The sequence below is a fragment of the Lampetra planeri genome, chromosome 9 (genome assembly GCF_965212315.1).
Source record: "Lampetra planeri chromosome 9, kcLamPlan1.2.h2, whole genome shotgun sequence".
Lineage (NCBI taxonomy): Eukaryota > Metazoa > Chordata > Hyperoartia > Petromyzontiformes > Petromyzontidae > Lampetra > Lampetra planeri.
The window spans coordinates 15,394,357-15,414,945 of record NC_136115.1 but is presented as its reverse complement, the minus strand read 5'-3'; the positions used below and the strand labels follow the sequence as shown (position 1 = coordinate 15,414,945).

Genomic DNA, 20,589 nt, shown 5'->3' with positions numbered 1-20,589 from the left:
TCTGGCTGTGACGGTCCCACCTGATGACGGAGACTTGTGTTGCCTCCGAAACGTCGTGATTTTTGTTTTTATTTTATTTTACTTTCTACGTGACTTTACCGGAAAAAACCTAAGAAGATGATTCCTTGCAGTCACAAAAGCTTCAAATCTAGAACTGATTATGATTGCTTGTGTTGCAATCGCAACGTCGTGATTTATTTTATTTTATACCTACGTGACTTTACCGAAAGAACCAGAGAGTATCTGTCAAAAGAGCTTTCTTGCTCATCGGATTCCTCCAGTATTAATAAACATTCTGATTCTAATAGTGTATCGAAATGGTTTAAGGGTGTACCTGCAGCCGCCAGTGATCGCTATATAGTTTACCAAAATGTTAAAATAAATAATCGATGGTTGATTAAAAACATTGTGTGGGGGGGGGGGGAGAGAAGACGTTGCTGCCCGAGTCCTTCAGATGGGGAATGCGGCGTTGTGAGTCACGAGCGTGACGAAGAGGGCATTGTTGTTGTTGTTGTGTCTTTGTGCAATGCACTGTAATTCAATGGATGTCGAACTTATTTTCCCACAGATAGCGATGGGCAAGGGGAGAGCGTGCACAGCTTTTGAAAACAAACGCAAAATAGAGCTAAAGTCACACAATTCACGCTGCCGAAAAGGAGAGTAATGAACGTGGATGGAAATGGGAAACTATAAACATAGAATCCACGTAGAGTATGTTTGTTAAACTTATTTTGCACCGTACGTAGCCAACCGTGCTATTCATACGACACGTAACTCTGTAAAAGCTTTAGAGCAATAATGACTGAAGATGTTATAACACGCAATGGGACATTAATTAAGCAAATACTACATAATTGGACGATTGATCAATCGCAAGGTGTAGGGAGCTCATAGAGCGAAACACAAAACCATGACGTTTGATAGAGACAGAATCGTGAAGTCACGTCTAAAGATAAAATAATAAATTAAAATAATAGCATATTACGACGTTTCGATTGCAACACAAGCAAGCATCATCAGGCATAAAAGAAATAGCAACAAAAATCTAACTAGAAAACTATAGACAGACATACAAGCAGACAGACATCACAACGGCACACAGAGAGAGGACACATATCGGCACAAAAAGAGGGGTCGTTTCTGTGACGGTCCCTTAAATATAGAGAGGGGGGGGCGGGGACGGAGAGAGGGGGGGGGGCAGAGAAAATTAGCATATCAATGAGTGTACGGCAACGTACTGCTGCTGCAAGTAAGATGACGACGTGGCACGGGCACGCAAGCTTGAAAATTAGGAGAAAGGCACACGAAGTTTGATCGTCATTGCAATCAACTCCCATAGCCCGGGCTTCATAGTGAGTGGAGCACGCTGTCCGTTAACGGGGTCTTTTAGCAGAACGCTTAAAAGTGGAGTACTATTCACACCTTTTTAGTCTGGTGTTTGAAACGGGCTGTACTGCTTCTGTGCTGACGGGGTTTTTCGCGTCATTTACAGATTTAATTTCAGGATCTTATGCGCAAAGGGGCCGTCCATAAATGACGTCACGCACCTAGGGGGGAGGGGGTCAGACATTTGTGACGATGTGTGACGAGGGGGGGGGTTTGAGAAATGTGACGTCACATCAAAATGCGCAACTTTAAATAAATATAGACAGCACGTTCTACTTAATTAAATAGACTTTTAAAATAAATGTTTTCTCCTACAACATCAGAGTGCAGCGCCACATTAAATACGCACTACAATGGCAATAGTTTCAAGCGATTTGAAGCATGTTTTATTTTGCGGGGGGGGGGGGGGGGCAGAGCTTTGTGACGTCATATTTGAGGGGGGGTCTGACTTATTGTGACGCCGTGTGACGACGTCACGGTGCCAGACGTGACTGTACCGACGTCTTCTTGGTTCTTTCGGTAAAGTCACGTAGAATGGAAATAATAAAATAATAAAAATAAAACATTATATTCTAGATTTGAAGCTTTCGTGACTGCAAGGATTCATATTCTTAGGTTTTTTTCGGTAAAGTCCCGTAGGTAAAAGATTTAAATTAATAAAAGTAAAATAAAATAAAAATCACGACGTTTCGGAGGCAACACAAGCTTCCGTCTTCAGGTGGAACCGTCACAGCCAAGCTTGTGTTGCCTCCGAAACGTCGTGATTTTTATTTTATTTTACTTTTATTAATTTTAATCTTTAACCTACGTGACTTTACCGAAAAAACCTAAGAATATAAAACATAATAAAATAATTCTCACGACGTTTCGGCCACAACGCAAGCAGCCGTCCTCAGGTGAAATTTTCAGACGCTGTCTTTCTGACAGACCTATTCTTCACTTGAGGACGGCTGCTTGCGTTGTGGCCGAAACGTCGTGAGAATTATTTTATAATGTTTTATTTTTATTATTTTATTATTTCGATTCTACGTGACTTTTACGAAAGAACCAAGAAGATGAATCCCTGCAGTCACGAAAGCTTTAAATCTAAATCTGTACCGACGGTTTAGGTCGAAGGCCTAATCAGGGTTACCAACACAGTGCGGTTTGCCCCGGCGGCCAGCACTCCCCTATGGACGGGCCTGCCTGCATTCAAACGAAGGATTTTTCGTAACCAATGCAATGATCTGTATTTGTTGGTAGTTTTCTGGCAACAACCTTGCCGTTAAATATACAGGGTGCTGCAAAAAAACATTGTAACACTGATATGGGCTTTGCTTTTTTAATGGAAAAAGAACGGACAATATGCTGTTAAATGAAAACAAATGTATGTTAATAGATTAAAAAAGTCAAAGAGCCTTCCACTTATTCGTCATCATTGTCAACGCATGCCTGGTATCTTTTTTCTCGTGGTATTGTTGCAAATTATCGGAAGTATTAACATCTTTTTGAAGCACTCTGTATTAAACCGCGCAGCAAACCCCCACGAGGAGACAAGCGGGTTGGCTGCCTCCAGGAGGGCGGGGCGTGACCGTCCGCTACAGTGGGCGGGGCTCCTCCAACTATATTTACTTATTTATCCTGAAGGAGGAATCCGGTGAGCTCTCAAGCTCTTGTGACAGATGTCCAGTAAGTGGCGGGTAAGAGCGTGACACCAACAAGTAATATAGAAACATGATAGTCGTGCAAAGTACAAGAAAGGTAAAAAAAAATCACCCAAACACACATGCATGAAACTGAACCATCCACAACCTACCAGGCAAAGTCCACTCAGATACTCACTTATTCTTCAGACGCGACCTGGCTACCACAAATGATAGCAGCTCAACAAAGTGGCATCATCATTTGGACATTTATAGCAGCAAACAATATCAATGCAATGTGGAGGGGGGCATGACCATCTGCAGGAAAGGGGCGTGGTTAGCTGCGAGCCGTTTCAATGAGAGGGGGGAGGGGGCGTGACCATCTGCAAAAAAATGGGCGTGCCCATTTGCAAAGTAGGCGTTGCATCGGTAACAGAGAGCGTGGCTTCCCCCCAGGGCAGCTCGCGGGCGGGGCCATCTACAAGCCGCTTCAGTGAGAGAGACGGGAGGGAGGGGGGCGTGGCCATTTGCAAAACGGGCGTGGCACCTGTCCAAGTGGGCGTGTCCCGTCGCAGGAGATCGAGGGGGGGGGCGTCCTCGCTTTCGAACCCCGCAGTGGCGCGCGCTCCTCTCCCGCTTCCGGCCAAAACACGGCGGGGGGAGCTCGGCCACGACGATGGCCGCGGAGGTCCGCGCGTCGCGGGGCCCCGCCTGGAGCGACGCGCAGCTCCGCGTCTACCCCTTCCCCACGGAGAGCATCCCCAGCTTCCCGCACGACGACGTGCGCGCCGAGGCGCTCATCGACAACGAGGTGAGGAGGGGAATGGGTGAAGAGGCGGCCCCGCCGCACACGTGCGCCGTGCTGCAGCACGATCGCTGTGTGTGAGGGTGGAAGCCACGTGCGGTGCTTTGTGTCAATGAGCTGTCGTGGTTACATTTAAGCAATTATTAATGTGATGTTATGTCTCGTGTGCCGAACGCTCATTCGTGAAATATATATTTTTGTAAACATAATCTAAGAGACCCTTTTGTGAAATGCGTCTTCATCTTCTGTCTGTTCCCAGAGTAAATTATTGGCCTAATTACAAACGAAGTGTATTTCATAGGATATGTAGATTATAGTTGAAATTCACAGTCCGATGTGAGAGATTGCACGTCGGTGTAGCCGAGTGACTGGCTCATTTAATCAGAACCCTGTTGAATGACATCGTTATCTGCGTGGCGTGTCAGTAATGATGATGGCCATGATTATAACTTCAGAGTTTTTCCACTGCTTTTAATGCTGAATATGTTTTAAAGCAGTGGCCCTTTGATCTAATACTGTTCTATACTGGTGCATACAATGTATGAAGTTCATCAGCAGTCTCCATTCGCTGCTGAATGGAGACCTCCACAACAGCTGTGCATTTCTCAGCAATTGCTGAAACCTGATGTGTCTATAATGCTGGAGCAAGGTGGAACTTGAGATAATAATTAAGTGTTTTTTTTTTTTATGCAACAAATCTTTAATTGTTTACGGAGTCGCCCTCGTGTTTCCACGATTGTGTTTTCGCTTCGATATTTGTGTCGGGCACAGGCAGTGAACGTCGCAACACAAAGTTTACGACCTCGTGTTGCAAAAAAAAAGTGATGAGGGACGCGATTTAAATTGGTAGAGTGTATGGGCGCGGTCACGTGCGCGGCGCCGGCCAATGGCGGTGCAGGCGCCGCCCTCGCACGATGCGCATTGGGAAATGTAGAGGCTCCGATGCGGCGCCGGGTATCAATAAAGTTATCGCGGCTCGGTCACGTGGCGCGCGCGGCACGCCGGCTCGGTCACGTAGCACCGCGGGGGCGGGGCTGCGGGGAGTGGGTGGAGGGGTGGGGGCTGCGGGGGGTGGGTGGAGGGGTGGGGGCTGCGGTGGGGGGCGGAGTGTGACACGTGCCCTACCGGTGATGCTGGGTACTTCAAGTGTTGTGTTGTAGAACCTAGTGTGTGTGTGTTGTATAACCTAGTGTGTGTGTTGTAGAACCTAGTGTGTGTGTGTTGTAGAACCTAGTGTGTGTGTTGTAGAACCTAGTGTGTGTGTGTGTGTTGTAGAACCTAGTGTGTGTGTGTGTGTTGTAGAACCTAGTGTGTGTGTGTGTGTTGTAGAACCTAGTGTGTGAGTGTGTGTTGTAGAACCTAGTGCGTGTGTGTTGTAGAACCTAGTGCGTGTGTGAGTGTGTTGTAGAGTTTGAGGATCGGGATTGGGTGGGTCCTCTCAATATACAAGAATGACAAAGGTCAACCGAAATGATCCGAGAAACGTTACCTTAGAATAATGAAAGACAGAACGAATTAACCACAATACCTCGCCGATCTCGTCAAGAAGCATAAACCATCACTCGAAATCCGGTCATCCTTGCAACAGCGGCTTTTTGGCTCGTCGTCGAACAAAGACGGTTGTCGTATCGCGCGCTTTCAGATGCGCTTCTGTGGCCGTAAGGAACTTTTTCTGATATGAGGAAGCCACTGGAGCTGTGCACTTTTAAATAATTTAGATTAAAAACTAATTTCTAGAGAACTTATTTTTGTGTTGAGTGTGTCATTTCTCCGCACCTCCGATTAGAAATGTTGGGTACGTACGGTGCAAAAGAAGTTCAACATGTACATAAAGCAAGTGTTAAGTTGGAGCCCCCTCCCCAAGAACAACAACAAAACAAGCAAATAGAAATCGGAGCAAAAAACAACCGCCTGACAGAAGAAATCTTACAGCGAAAATGGTGCACAAACATATCAATATTAAGTGAGGAACATTTCCTGCAATGGCATTCGACTCGAACAAACTATAAAAAAAAATCTTAGTTAAATGAAGTAAAAAAAGCATCAATGGATGTAGGGTCATTAACGTAGAGACAAGGACATATGTCCAATGCAGACGCAAGTGACGTTATACAGAATGGACAGTTTATTATGAAGTTGTGACTTCTGGAAAAGTAACCAAATATATTATTTGGGGTCCAGACAAATCACCCCACCGCTGAACGGCCATGCATCAGCACCCAGACAATCGAGAATCAGCTCTAAATCTTTGTCTTTTTGGGGTTCTTCACCTAAATTTCTGGCATTATTTGAATGCACGTATTAAATAAGATAAGGAACTTCTCATTTACATGGGTTTTTTTTCCAGGGTGGCTATTGACACACACTGCAAACCCAGAATGATGCATATACAAGAATTATAATCTATAATTTATGGAGTATATTTGTAGAATGAACACAAATGCAATGCCAATAAAAGGAAAATTTTCTAAATATAGACAACCACAGGAAAATCGCTACATTAATAGTGCAATATTAATGCATCGATGTGGTTACCTGCATACCAACCCCCATAACGCTAACATGCCAACCAGGATTTGATATATGTTATGAATGTTGATCTGGAGGAGAAGAGTAATATATGGAGCAATTTAAATCTCATTACAGTTGAGGCGTGCAGTATAAATATTAACGGCCACGTTTTGTGTTAACCTTTTAAATGTAAAAAATTGGGTATTAATTATGTCTTGTGTTGAAGGCGTTATTGAAATAAATATTGTTTCGGCTGAAAGTTTTGGCGTGTGTTTTCATGTTTGTAACCTGGTGTACTAATTGTGTTAGGCCCTGGCACTTTGTAAACATTGGCACCCAGGAAAAATCTACATAGACAGGTCCGCATTAAACGAAAAGGGGGCAGCAGTTAGAACACTCATGTTCGTGTCACTGGTACAGAGCCTGCATTACGTTTGACCATGGTGAAGCACAGCATCACAGGCAACATATAACGTGATTAAAAACTTATTATGATCTTAACTGGACTCCCAAGGCTTTAGAGTCACACCCGATCAAGTGCTAGACTCGGTCGAAGCACTTTTTTGTGCGGGTGAATGGTGTGAAGTTTCAACTGTATGGAGGCCTCTGTCCTTTCCATCTGGGGAGGCAGCGGAGGACGGCATGAAAGTGGCCGTGTGCACTTTTGCAGGGTTAAGTTTTCAGTTGACCAATCGTGTTATCCGTTGTGATTGTACTGCAGATTATGTGTGCATTCTCTGTGTGGCATAACGATGCAGCATACTTGCAGTAACAGACCGTGCCCACATTGCCAGTAAAACGTGCGTGGGATCGTGGACTTTGCGAAGCCAATGTGCTTGTGGGCAGTTATGCTGTATTTTACTCACCGTGCGGCTATTTATTTTTAGTCTAATACAGATCTCGCCTTGCACTCCGAGTAGCTCGTGGTGGGACACTGGTCCTAGTGGCCACGTTCACTTGTCAGTTATCAGCAGTTGAATGTAGAGCAAGGTTAGTGTGCTTCGGCTAAGTACCCACATTAAGGCCCTAAAATCTGGTGGGGAAATATTCAAGGTCAAGTTAATGTAGTGCATTAACATCGCTTACAGATGTGCCACTTTTACAGGTATTGTAAAAAGAGTCATCACAGTATTGAATGGATGGAAACTGCAGTGGTAACACAATTGCTAAATAAATCAAGGCCTTCCTGTGCAGTGTCAGCGGAATTCGGAGTATTGATCATAGTTCCGTGTTGGGTGCCCAGTACCGGTTCAGATATTTCACTTCCTACTGCTGTTGTGGTTAATGGCTGCAGACTGAACTCGGAATGCTGGGTTCATAGTGCGGTGTGCTCCACTCATGATATTTAATTAAAATGACAGATCATGACATTTGTAGCATCTTAGGAGGTATGGGAGACACTGGTGGGTGATTGTAAATCACTATTTTGGAGATGACATTTGGACAGCGTCTATGTGAAATAAGCAAGGTTTTACACACTATTTATTTGACCACACCCTGCTAGTTTTTTACATACCTCCCGTGTCACCTGCCTTACGGTTTATGGTGCACCTATAGCTGTGGTTACAGAACTGGATTGTGTCTCCCACAGGGTGTGAGACGATATGACTTCTTTAGGGACACCAGATGGTCCTGTGGTCATGTATTTTTAGCACAGACGAGATTTTATTTTCCAGTAATTAAAATAATTGAATTGAGACACACACACTGGAATATAAAAAAGGGTACATGCTTCACTTGAGTCTATATAGTATGTGATTGTTGAAAGATCAAGCAATCAATAAGATTGGAGAGAGTGCAGTGGGGGGGGGGGTTAACAAAATAATGGCGGGGCCAAATCAATAATTGGAAGGAAATGGGGTTGAGGAGGGAGCTGCCACTTGGCATGAAGTCTGAAAGCACTGCCATAGCCCGATGACGATTCTCGTACCAGCGCAACGATCACTCCGCACCGTGCCCTTGGTGTGATACCCTTTCCAGCCCAAATTTTGGATGCCATTGTGCTGCTACCTGCGTGCGTGGAAATGTTGTCTGGTCTGCGAATGTTGGCACCGCCGCTGCGGTGTGCGTGCCAAGAAAAGTTCTGTAAATACCGGCCTAATGAACGCTGCGTGAAACACTCGTGCGATTTGGTGATGATGGTTTTGATCAGGAGAGTTTAGCCTAAGGGTATGTTATAGTAATAAACATTACATTCCTCAAAAACCACACGCATTCTAGATCCATTCAGGACATGTCAATGGTGGTCGTGATACATTGCCGGTGATGTGTACAGTAGAACCTCGGAGATCGAACGCACCAGAACTCGAACAAATCAGTGTTCGAACGATATTTCCCCGGAAACCGAATGAAATTCGGAGGTCGAACGGGCAATCGCGACTTGAAAGAACTTGTACGGCTGAGACGCGTATGGGCAGCGTGCATGACGCTTGCCCAGACAAAGGTTTTACCACCTCTTCCTCCTCACAACCTTCCACTCAAGCCATCAACTCTCCTTACTACAGGTAAAGTGAAGTTCAATGTTCATTTATTCCCCATATTTATTCACTTATTCCATTTATTTATTGTGTTTCTTGTTTTTTGTATTATTTTTGCATGTAATTACTGTAAACTTTGTGTAAAAATGCTTTATAATGAGAGATTTCTTGTGTCTGGAACCAATGAATGTCATTTACATTAATTCTTATGGGGAAAATTAATTCGGTGTTTCAACAAATCGGTGTTCGAATGGCCGTCTGGAACGAATTAAGTTCGATCTCCGGGGTACCACTGTATATTGTCATACTTGCAGTGTTGCTAGTAGTTAAGGAAACATGTTGATGATGATATTAAAGTTGTAGACGCTTATATTGGCTTCCATAATGTGAGTTTGCCCCATTCCTTTGTCCTGGGCTGTGAAGTGACCACCAGATCAAATTAAATAGGCAATTGCCTAATCGTTTTGCCACTTATTCTGATGGGCAGCCTCAACCACATGGGTTGACTCATTACAGTTATTCAGACAAATGACTGGTGTTTTTGTTGTATAGCTTTGCAATCATCTTAATTGTACTGTTGGCTTGCCTTAGAACTGTTCAATACACGAGAGAGGCGAGTTTGTGTTCTGCTTCGTTGGTGTTAGAAGTGAGTGTTGTTTTAGATGTATTGGGTTGTTAATGTATCCAGTCACTAGCTTGTATCGAATGTACCGTGCTGTTTTATATAACAGCACTATCAATTTAGATCACAGTGCGTATTCAAGGCTGTCTATTGCATGCAATGACATCTATTTGCAACATTCTGCATTGTTCTCCTCAGGTTTTATCATGTTCCAGACATTTTGTCCAGCTACTGATTTGTCGCCGTAACTTTGTCACGAGTATTTGTCAAAGCGATGAAAGTGGAAGTGCATCCTCACCCACTCCCTATGAGGCTCTTTAATTGATGATCAGCTTTACACACAACATTTTGGAATTGAATATCTATTCAAAAGCCATGGAATAACTCATTACATTCACTTGAATTTGAGTAACGATTAAATTGTTTTGCACGCCGGACCGTTCGAACTGCATGGCCCTCATGGACGTCATAGGTAACCGGTAGACATGATGAGGCACCAGTTTTAGGACCCATCAGTCACTAGGGCAAGTTCCAATCGACACTTAAGGTACACAAACAGGGCTGCAGTTTTTATTTTCATTATTAGATGTGTCGATATGTGCAGCAAACTAATGATCCGTTATCTTTCGATTTAAAGCTTTCGTGACTGCAGGGATTCATCTTCTTGGTTCTTTCGGTAACTGACTTTACCGAAAGAACCAAGAAGATGGATCCGTTATCTTTTTGCACGTGATTACCAATTAAGCAAAAAACAAACTGGGCATCCATCGACGTAGATGGAGCGATCAGCCGGTGTGCGGTTGCTCGGTGGATCATTATATTGCGGGACTGCTACAGCTAGCGAAGACTTGGGGAGACCTTCATTCAGCAGCATATTGTACATATGACGAACTTCTTTTGCACAATAGTGGTGGGCAAAGGGAGAGCCGTGGCGCAGTATGCAGGAAAGGAGAGTAATAGACATGGATGAACATGAGAAACTCAACATAGAATACACGTAGTATGTTTGTATGTTGAACTTCTTTCGCACCGTACGTAGCCAACCGTGAAATCGGAGGTGTGGGGGGGAAGGACAACATTGGACATTACCAATCATGGTAATGTCTCACTCTGCTGCCTCTGCTGCTACTGTCGCTCAGGAGCCAGTGGTGCTGACAGGCACGGGCCTGGTGGCCTCGGCACTCAATTGGGACCTCCCGTACCTGTGCGATCACCTGGGAACGGGCGACTTCTCGGTGTACGCCTCGCCTACGCACCGCTTCCTCTACTACGACGACAAGAAGCTTGGAAACTTTCCCACCTTCGTGCCACCAGCCACGCGGCAGAACCTGAAGTTCCCCGAATTCCTCCAGACGCTGGAGGCGGTCCGAGCGAGCGGTGGCAGGGACAGGTATATTGTGTTTGTGTCTTGTTTGTTGGTGTCACGTTCTTACCCGCCACTTACTTAACATCTGTCAAAAAGAGCTTTATAGCTCATCGGATTCCTCCAGTATAAATAAATATGATTCTGTATGCAACGGCTTGATCTTGGGGCTTTGCAATGTTCCTGAACCCCCCCACCCCCTCCTCAAAAGTCCCCCATTCACGAGCGTACATTTTTGTTAAAATGAATTGTGCTTATGCACATTACGCACCCCTGCCAAAATGCAGCATCACCAAATAAAGGATATTAATAAACCATACGAACTTGGTAAGAACACAGCATGCACTGGTATTGTCAAATTACGCATTATTTTTCAGGCAGGGCAAAAGGTCCCAGGTGCAAAGAAGCAGCTTGGAGGAGAAATGTCTGTTCTCTGCAGTTGCAAACTAAATGCACTTTAAACATCTATTTCTGCACCCTAATTACTATTTGGTCATTGAACTATAACTAGTTGGGCCTGTGGACACATCTGCAGGACTAATAGAATGTCTTGCTACATGTACTTGATTCCTCTATGCTTTTATATGACTTTAAATCACCTGGGAATTTTAACCTCCATTAGGCCCCACCTCTTTCCTCTTTATGCCCCACCCCATTACTCCTTAGACCCCCACCTTTCTTGCACGTCAGTCCCTGCCTCTTTCAGCCCAGACTCCTTATATGCCTTTGGCCACGCCTTGTGCGCCACGGTGGTAAGGTGTTAACTTCCTCGCCTGGTATACAGGAGAACGTGGGTTCAATCCTGACCCTGACGCCTGCTGTATATTTGAAGTCTGCGTGTTCTCCCCTCCACATCGAAACATGCATTTAGTGTATTTGGCTGCTATACATTTCCACGTGGAAGCCATTTGTGATGGCCATTTCGCTTACGAAAAAGAGGTCTTTAGCTCAGTGGGCCTTACCTGGTAAAATAAACAGTTTAGTTCTTCATCTCTGCGCCTTTCTTTTTTACCCTCCACCTCCTACCTCTTTAAGCATCACCCACCTTACTCCTTAGGCCCTGCCCATTCCTCTGTGGGAACGGTCCCTCTTGATAACTCGCACTCCCTCTTGATGACTCGCACTCCCTCTTTATGACTCGCACTCCCATTTATACGTTAAACCCCGCCTATTACTCTTTAGGCCACGCCCCCTTTGTGTGTTTAGGCCCCGCCCCTTCTCCCGTGGGGGGGGGGGGGAGTTAGGGTTTATTTGGGTGGTTTTGGAAGTGGTGGGGGGGTTGTGCACTTGTAGGGGTGGGCAGGGACAGTAGGTCGAGGTGAGTTGTCTTCACACTACCAAAAACCCTCTTTAAGGACAGCAATATAATAATTAAGATTTCATAAGCAGATTATTCCTATTACAATGTAATCGGCTGTATTTTTTTTTATTCTGATGAGATGTGTACAGGTATCCCTCGATTTAGAAAGAGATGAGTACATCGGAGTGGCTTTTCCCATTAATTTAATACCAAAAAAATATACAATTACATCACTTTTTACAACACAAACATAACAAAGTACGTAAATATGAAAACGATTGAATAATACTTAATTTAAAACAACAACAACAACAACAACAATTATTATTTTCCAGGGAACTCACCAACAGTTCTGCATGTTGGGATGACTCGAGACGTGGAGGCGTTACTGTTGCACTGCAGGGATGGTGCGACATTCACGGATCGATGACAACGCAGCCTCCCGGGTGCTTCTTCTTTTACGATCTCACGGCGTGTGCCGTTGTGAAATTTCGTTCACGTGGAAATTCGATTTCGTTCATCTAAAAGTGTCCATAATTTGTAAATTCCGTATGCACGAAATTTAGTAAACCAAACGTTCGTAAGTCGAGGGATACCTATATTGTACTGTACTTCTACGCTCCCGCGTTTATGCTTCCCGCCTTCACTAATCTGCACTGATAAGCGTGATGAAGTGTGGTCAATAGACCGCCTAGACACAGCGATATATTGGCTGAAAATGTACACTGTATATTGTAGATAATTTATGCTGAAGGTGTTTTTTAAATGAATGTGTTTGAATGAGTAAGTGAAAGGTTATCCTCATGTATGCCTCTGCCAACTGCCTAAACTGTTTAAAATTTCCTTTAGGGCAGTAGGTTTTAGCAACAGATTATCTTCAACGTACTTAACATGCGTGTTGCATGAGTGTTATAGCTATTAATGAGCTCGGTTGAATTGCATTTTAAGTCACAATGTCACTTAACGCTTATAATTGATGTACACGTATGGATTATTTGTTTTTTCCGTGCATAAAATGTCTCTTAGTTTACATCACACTGCCAGAGGTTGAACTACTGTTGAGTTCATCATGTGCCTGGGGTGGCTGGCAATGGGTTTTATGCTTGTTACCAAAAATCAAAGGCTAAAGTTCAGATGTGGCTGTCAGATTGAGTTAAAGTCACACGCACACTTGGCTGCAACAGGCATAGGCACTTAATAGCTTATCCACAGCTGAAAACATCAATAGACCCAGGAGGAAAAAAACATGACATGTGTGGCATTTCCAAAACTGCGGTGAAGTATGTAAAGGAATGTTGCTCTTCTGTTTTCTGTTAAATATTGCATGCAAAAACCGTCTTATTTTAGCAACTGAAATTTACTTCATTACTTAAATTTACTTAGTTATTTTATTATTTGTTTCTGTCTCTTTAAATAGGTTGTTGGTGGAGCATGGGAATGATAGCTGTTGTCCACTCGACAATACTTGTTACGTGAAAATGCTAAAGCCAAACCGGCGAGAATGTGGTATTTTATTGTATTAAATTAACACCACCTTTTGAGGGGAGGAACAAATCTGCAGGGCAGGAGGCAGGGCGACCCTCGACCCCGCAGTTCTGAAACTCACATTAGTCACGGCGCCTTCACTAGCGGAGCGGCATGCGACGAACTTGGCTTGCCAATTTAAGCTCAAATTCAATGCAGATGTCATTCATGTTTGTCGAGAACAATAGATACAATAGATAATTGTGCAAAAGATATCGGTCAATAAAAAAAAAACCCACAAACATTGATGCGTGGCCACCGTCGCAACGACACGTTTACTTGCACACTTTTAGGAGAGTGCTCATGCCTCTCGGTCACAAGGAAGCCTTTGCGCTCCTGTAAAAGCATTCACTGACCACGGTGCTGGCATGTTCAGGTTGTACCTGCAGCAGACGCTAAACGACACGGTCGGAAAGAAGATCGTGGTGGACTTCCTGAATTTCAACTGGAAATGGATCAACCGTCAGCAGGCCAAGAGGAACTGGGGCCCACTCACCTCAAACCTCCTCCTCATTGGCATGGAGGGTGAGTCCTACCTACCTCCTACGTGTTGTCTGGTGCCTCCCAGGGTTCTATTTTCGTGCGTGCATGAACTGACAGCACCGTGTTTCGTAGACGTTTTTTGTTTGGGCCACCAGTTTTAGTTTTACGAGACTGGCAGGATCGACACCTAGTTCTCGTGTCATCACTCGCAGCTGTCTCCGTTAAGTTGACGAGTAAGGATGGTGGTGGCTCTGCCGCCTGTACGAATCGCCCTGTCACCCGGTGTAATGGCCCAAATCTGACACATTTATTAAGGAAGGGCCATATTTGCTTACTTTCAGGGCAGCATTATTGACGGATGTGTTGAGTGTACTTGATTGTGTTATTGTCACGGGCGTCAATGCTGGCTAACGTGCATAACGCGCCCGATGCCGCTGCTGCCACGCTGTTCGCATTGGCACACAATAGTTACATTCGAGGGCTTTTGTGTTGGCTGCACGCAAGCTCCACTTATGACTTAACGACATGCAATAATTCAGCACTGAAGAGTCAGTCGCAGGAACAGTGCTTGAGGCTTGTGAGCTGGCAGGGCACACTTAAGGCTTTGAATTGGAAATGTGTACTCGCTTTGTGAGATCCTTTTTTAGGCGTTGTGCAAAGCACATACTATTTCCTCACAAGCAGCTTATCATATGTAAGTCGCCTAAATTTGAAACCAATACGTTTAATACAAGTAATCCATATTGATTATTTTATTTTAAAGAGCTGGATGGAGTGAATGAAGCAATTTTAAACAAATACTGCACCACTGAGTGTCGAAGCACTTTAAAATCCACCAGTTTGTGTGCGAATAACTCGTACATAAAATAATACATATCGATATGTATGAACAATATAGATCTATAAAGGCAATGCAAGATAAACAGCAAAAACAACTGCTTTTAGAGCACATTCCCATGCAAATTTATTTTCAGAAATCTCATTTGACACCAAATGGCACTCGGAGCAGATAAAGCTTGTTTCCTTTCTGTTTCGGCGAACTTGAAGGCCTCAGAATGTTGTACAGAGGCGAAGCGGGGAAGCCTCACTTGGCGTGACGTGACCCAGTTGGAGCCGGCAATTTAAAATGCAATGCTGCCAATCTGTGCCATGCTGTCTGGGTGCTACACACTTCTCCAAGCGGGCCGACCCGTTTTCTTCCCATAATTATTCCCCATCCCCTATCTTTCCTCCTCACTCCAACCGTAACCATCTGTCTTCCTCCATCTCCACATCAATGGATGTTTTAATAACCTTAAGGAAGCTCGGAATTGGTGTCATCAGACGCGTAACAGGATACAGTGATATCGACATAGGCAATACAACACGGAGGATTTTTGCTATGCATATATAATTAGCGGCAAAGGGTTACAAACCATTATCAGGTTCCCATCATTAACAGCTGTTGTCCTGTTTATCTGGGACATGCTAGAAAATGTGATTGAAAACAAAAGGTGATCAAGAGAAATGGATTAATTGAAGTTGTGTCCTTTGCACGTAACAAACGACCATGGTATGATCCAGGATCACAAATCCACAGTAATATTTTTTTGTTAACTCTGTTTGCCGTTGGCTTCTAACACAGCGAAGCACACTGTACAATATGCCGTTGTGTATGCGAGCACTTGAAGGGGGCACGTGTAAATTGATATTGGTGGTAACATAGGAGGGGGGCATCTGCTCTGCGCCCATTAGCCATCAGGCCAGGCCCCCCCTCCCTCCCGCACGTCAATTAGGATTCAATGGACCCTGCCCGTAGGGTGACGCGACAAGGCACATGCACACATACCCACTGATGGCTCTTTCTCTCTTGGGGGGTCGTTAGGGGCCAGTGGCTGCTGGCCCAGTAATGGAGGGATCTGAAATTACAGGGTGACCCTCGAGAGATGCGCAGTGTAACCTCAGCGTTTCCATTTCAGAGGGTCAGGCTGCTACGGAGGTAGTGCTGTTTGTGTGTGTGGCGTGTGTGTGGCGTGCATGTGTATTTACACTGTTTATAATGAGATTTTGAGTCACAAAGGGTTGTATATGAGGCATTGATCATGGGAGGGCAGGTTGTTCCAGTGGTAACGCTCGTCCCTCGCTGCAAGGAGTTCCTGGGTTCGATTCCTGACTCGGGTGACTTTGAGTGGACTTTCTATGTTCTCTATCTCCCTGCTCTGCATGGGTTTCCTCCTAGGCTCTAAAATTTCCTCCTATAGCTAAATTTGTTTTTACAATGCTGAAAATTACCTTCAAATTACTCGCTTTGGATTATAGATTCAGTAGCAACATAACCCCTACTGCAATATCTTTACAGGACCCTTTTGAACAGTGTTGAGACTCGGTGAGGCTTTCTTGGGTAAACAAACGTAGTCATTATAATAAGAATAAGAGCAATCAATACAATCTCGTGGAGTGCGTGCACACAACCGCCATCCACAAGTATTTTTAGTTGATGGCTCTGATGTTGACATGCAAAGGTGTCATCACACCACAACAGTGACAACTGTTACCAACTAAGACGGGTTAAAATTTTCGGTGTATGGAATGGACTTTTTGGATTGGGATTTTTATTTAATTTTGGTCATTGTCCGCACCATCCATTTGAGCAGCCAACGTTGTCTCGGCCAGGTGTGCTATGTTGGATTTTACCGAATGAATCGGCTCACCTATGGTGTGTACCATCTGCCGGGGCATGTGGGCTACTGGTCGAGAAGGAGTAGATCACCGACCGCCGTTAGGCGCTAAATACAGTGAGAGTCGTCCAGCTGCTGGGTGCTCTAATCTGCATCGTCAATCACCCATACCCTTGGTTTAGGCCAACCTGCTGAGACCCCATCTGCTTTCTTGAAGCCACGCACTCGGCTTGAGCAACGCGCACTGTGCTTTAGTTGCGTTCCCCACTTGCGTCACCTGATACTATTGGCAGCACTGCATGTGGATTGAATTCACGTTTTCCCATCGATGCTATGAATAGCGTTCATTGATCGATCATCATTGTTGAGTCTTGACTTCCATCGGCAAATATGTATCCTTTTCCCGATCTTCTCTTTCTGTTTCCTTTTATCGAATGCCACAAGCCCCACATTCATGAAGCAGGATTCCACAATTAACATTCCCCTCATAGATCTGCCGGCTCAAATTAACGCTGCGAAGGAAGTGGCTTTCATATTTCTAAAACGTGAAAACGTTGCTTGGTACGGGAGCCACAGATACTGCACCGCCATGATGTGATGCGTGCTGAGCGAGAGTAGAGGATTAATAGGATTGGATATTTGGTTTTAGTAGCAGTAGAATGTGTGTGCATGTTTGATCCATGTGCGCACTCCATTGCTCGCAGCATATGAAGATTCACAGAGGTGGCTCAGGAATTCACATGGAGATAAGAAAAGAAGGGTAAAATGTAAATCCTCTCCGTTTACTTTGCGGGTTTGTTTAGTACGAGTTTATTGTAATCGTTTTTAAGGGATTCTTACAGCCACAGAAAGTAAAATTTTTACTATTTTTGAGAACTGCATGCAGTTTTTTTGTAATTTTTTATATAATGTAGTTTTTTTGAGAACTCGTGTCAAATAGTTAAATATTTATCAATCTACTTCTGGAGGAGGGCCCCTCACCATGCTGGTCAGTGTGTGGGTTTGCGAAGGGTGGAAGGGTGGTCAGAACCAGTTTGAGGTGTCATTCATCACTGATATTGGCCGTGGCTGCGAATCGAACTCGGGTTGCTGACTTTATATTGTAGGGTGCAAATCACAGCTCTGTATTATGGTTGTATATGTGGAGTTATATTTGTGTGCACATATATATTTATAAGGTACAACCGTAGGAGAAAGTGGGAAAAAGTATGCAGACTAAACTGAACTTTGTAATTAAATGCAGCCTAAATAGTTGAAGAATGTAATTGGATTTCGTAGTCGATTGCTTTGTGGGCCAGTGGCCAGCACTTACACCGCTGACACACACACAAACTGTAAAATCGTTTCTCTGCCGGCTTGGCAGCGACCGCAAGACACGCTGAACTTAATTTATTGCTTTTAAATATACTGGGCTGCACTCGTGTAAAATACTTACGGCCACTGTACGTCCTCGGGAGAAAGTGCTCTGGCCAGTGAGACCGTCCGCCACAAGTAGAGGGCAACCTTTTCACCAACTCCTCTTCATCCCCTGTGTGTGGCTACAGAGGGCAAACGGCGGGTGCTGATTGCGCGAAAAAAACTAAGCGCAAAGATGCAGTTGCCGAGTTTTCTCGCTCGTGAGACGTGGGGGTGGGGGGCAGAACTCGCAGAGCCACAACACGGCCCAGGATCCTACTGTATCCTAATCTTCTTCTTCCCTTGCGTACATTCTTCGCTTCCTTCCTACCTTTTCTGCCTTCCTGCTGCATGTATCGCGCGGCAGTTTTGTCGCCGTAGCTTATTGTGCGAAATCCTTGCAGCCAACAAGTGAAAAGTAAATATAAGTGAATGCCTCAGTGGGCTTTGCCTGGTAGGATAAGGATGTTTTAGTTTAATGTGTTTGTGTGATTTGTTTACCTTTATTGTACTTTGCACTACTATCATGTTTTGTACTGTTTGTTGTTGCAATGTTCTTACCCCGTTCCTCTACTGGACATGTGTGAAAAAGAGCTTTATAGCTCATCGGATTTCCTCCAGTATAAATAAATAATATGCTTATATAATATTCGCTAGCAAGGCAGATGACAGCATGTGCAGCTTTTTTCTGTCTGTCCATAAAGAGTAACATTGTTAAAATCATTAAGAGGCACACCAGGGTGATTTATTGAACTCTAAAAACAACGTTTAGCAAGCATTGAAAATACGGTTTACTTTTAAGTTGATGGAAAGAAAACTGCACGAGATTTGCCTGTTTAAAAGTGGTGAAGCAGAGCTTCATAGCTCATCGGATTCTTCCTTCAGTCTAAATGAAGATTCTTATTCTGCTAGACTTGCAATGAACGCCGTCGAGAAGTATTTTATGTTTCCTCTTTCTTGAGTTTGTATTTACACACTTGCCGTAGATCTGTACGATTAACTGCTGGTATATAGTTGTTTAACTTTTTCATGCATTCGCCATATATTTTGAGGGCAAAAGCTGGCCATTCAGGGTTAGTTACTGCATTTATTAAGAGGCCCATGATGACAGAATGAGTGCCTAAAGAAATGCTAACAATGCCAGGAAAGAATTAACAACATAGCATACGTGACGTTTAAACCACTGAGTGTTGCAGCTGTATTTTCTTTGTTATAGCGCCACCATTCGGATACGACCTTAAGTGTCACTCTACCGGCAGCTTGCCATTGCTGATGCACTTTGCTTCTCACTGCGCTCCCATGAGCGGCTTGCAATCGGAAGGGTTTCGAGTTTAAATCCTCGTTGGGGATTGGCACGGCCCATCATCCCTCTAGTCCTGGGTCGATAAAATAGCTACCTCTTTGTAGGAAAGTTAACGGTGAATATCTTATGGGATACATCATGGGACCTCCTTTGCCAGTACCAACATATGATAATAGGGTTTTCTCCTTTTTTCTGGCAACAAAATAGGTGTTAAGATGTTAAAACACCAAACTGAAACCTTTTACAAGGAATCATGTCTGCATTAACCACAATGCTTGTGGTCAGAACGCAAACAAAAAACATACCCTGATAATATATGCATTGTCCTTGAAACTGATTGGTCCACAGAGACAGCTTTCTTTTGAGCCTCGTCTCAAATGGTGTTAGACAACTAAAGGTCTTTTGGCGTCCTCTGGTCTATTATCATCTTATGGGATAGACTTGCCCTCACCAGAGGAATGTTGAATTTCCACCACTGGCTGAGGGCTATATACAGAGGATGAATGCAACCTTGGTACTCATTGGAGCAGCAATCACGATTAGCGCGGTTGGCGGCGTACGGTGCGAAAGACGTTCAACATACGTACATACATGGCCTTATGTGTTGCTCTGTCGCCGGCTTGCCATATTTCATGTACTTGCTCGGGAAGGCCAGCACGTGTGCCGTCACAAGCACATTAGCTTCCGGTAATAAACAGCACGACGGACAACACGTAAAATCATCCTCTGCGTTTTATCGTTTTATGGAGAATTCTTGTGCTGGAGTGTGACCGTGGTGAATGATCACGTTATGCACGCATGCAAGCAAATAACAAAACCGAAGTGAACGTGTTGTTTGGGAGCAGGAGAGATTGTGGAGCTGTTGTAAATGTTGGCACTGATTTTTTTTGTTAAACTGTGCTCCATTCACCACTGTGGCCCAAGAACAGGGCTGGGCTGTTACATTTTCGCTCGGTTCTTGTCCAAACGCTTCATGGCCACGTCGCTCCGTAGTCTCGGCCTCTACCACTCCATTTACCCCCATGCCCCCCTCCCTTTTCCCCCTCGTGATAATTGTATGTTTATTTTGAATAACGTTCAGCATTAGGCTCGGCTACCCTACAAGCTAAAATATATTTTTTTATGTAATTAATCTGAGTGG

The 20,589-nt window shown here is 44.3% G+C and overlaps 1 protein-coding gene across 1 annotated transcript in view; it reads left to right on the top strand.

The window, feature by feature from the left end:
- Window positions 1-3,620: 3,620 nt before the first annotated feature.
- LOC144720731 (hypoxia-inducible factor 1-alpha inhibitor-like) overlaps window positions 3,621-20,589 on the top strand; it is a 34,958-nt gene continuing 17,989 nt past the window's right edge. Inside the window, exons 1-3 of the mRNA XM_078597747.1 lie at window positions 3,621-3,819; window positions 10,563-10,813; window positions 13,987-14,135. Of these exons, the coding sequence (XP_078453873.1) occupies window positions 3,685-3,819; window positions 10,563-10,813; window positions 13,987-14,135 (535 nt within the window). The 5' untranslated portion in view covers window positions 3,621-3,684. The remainder of the gene's footprint in view (window positions 3,820-10,562; window positions 10,814-13,986; window positions 14,136-20,589) is intronic.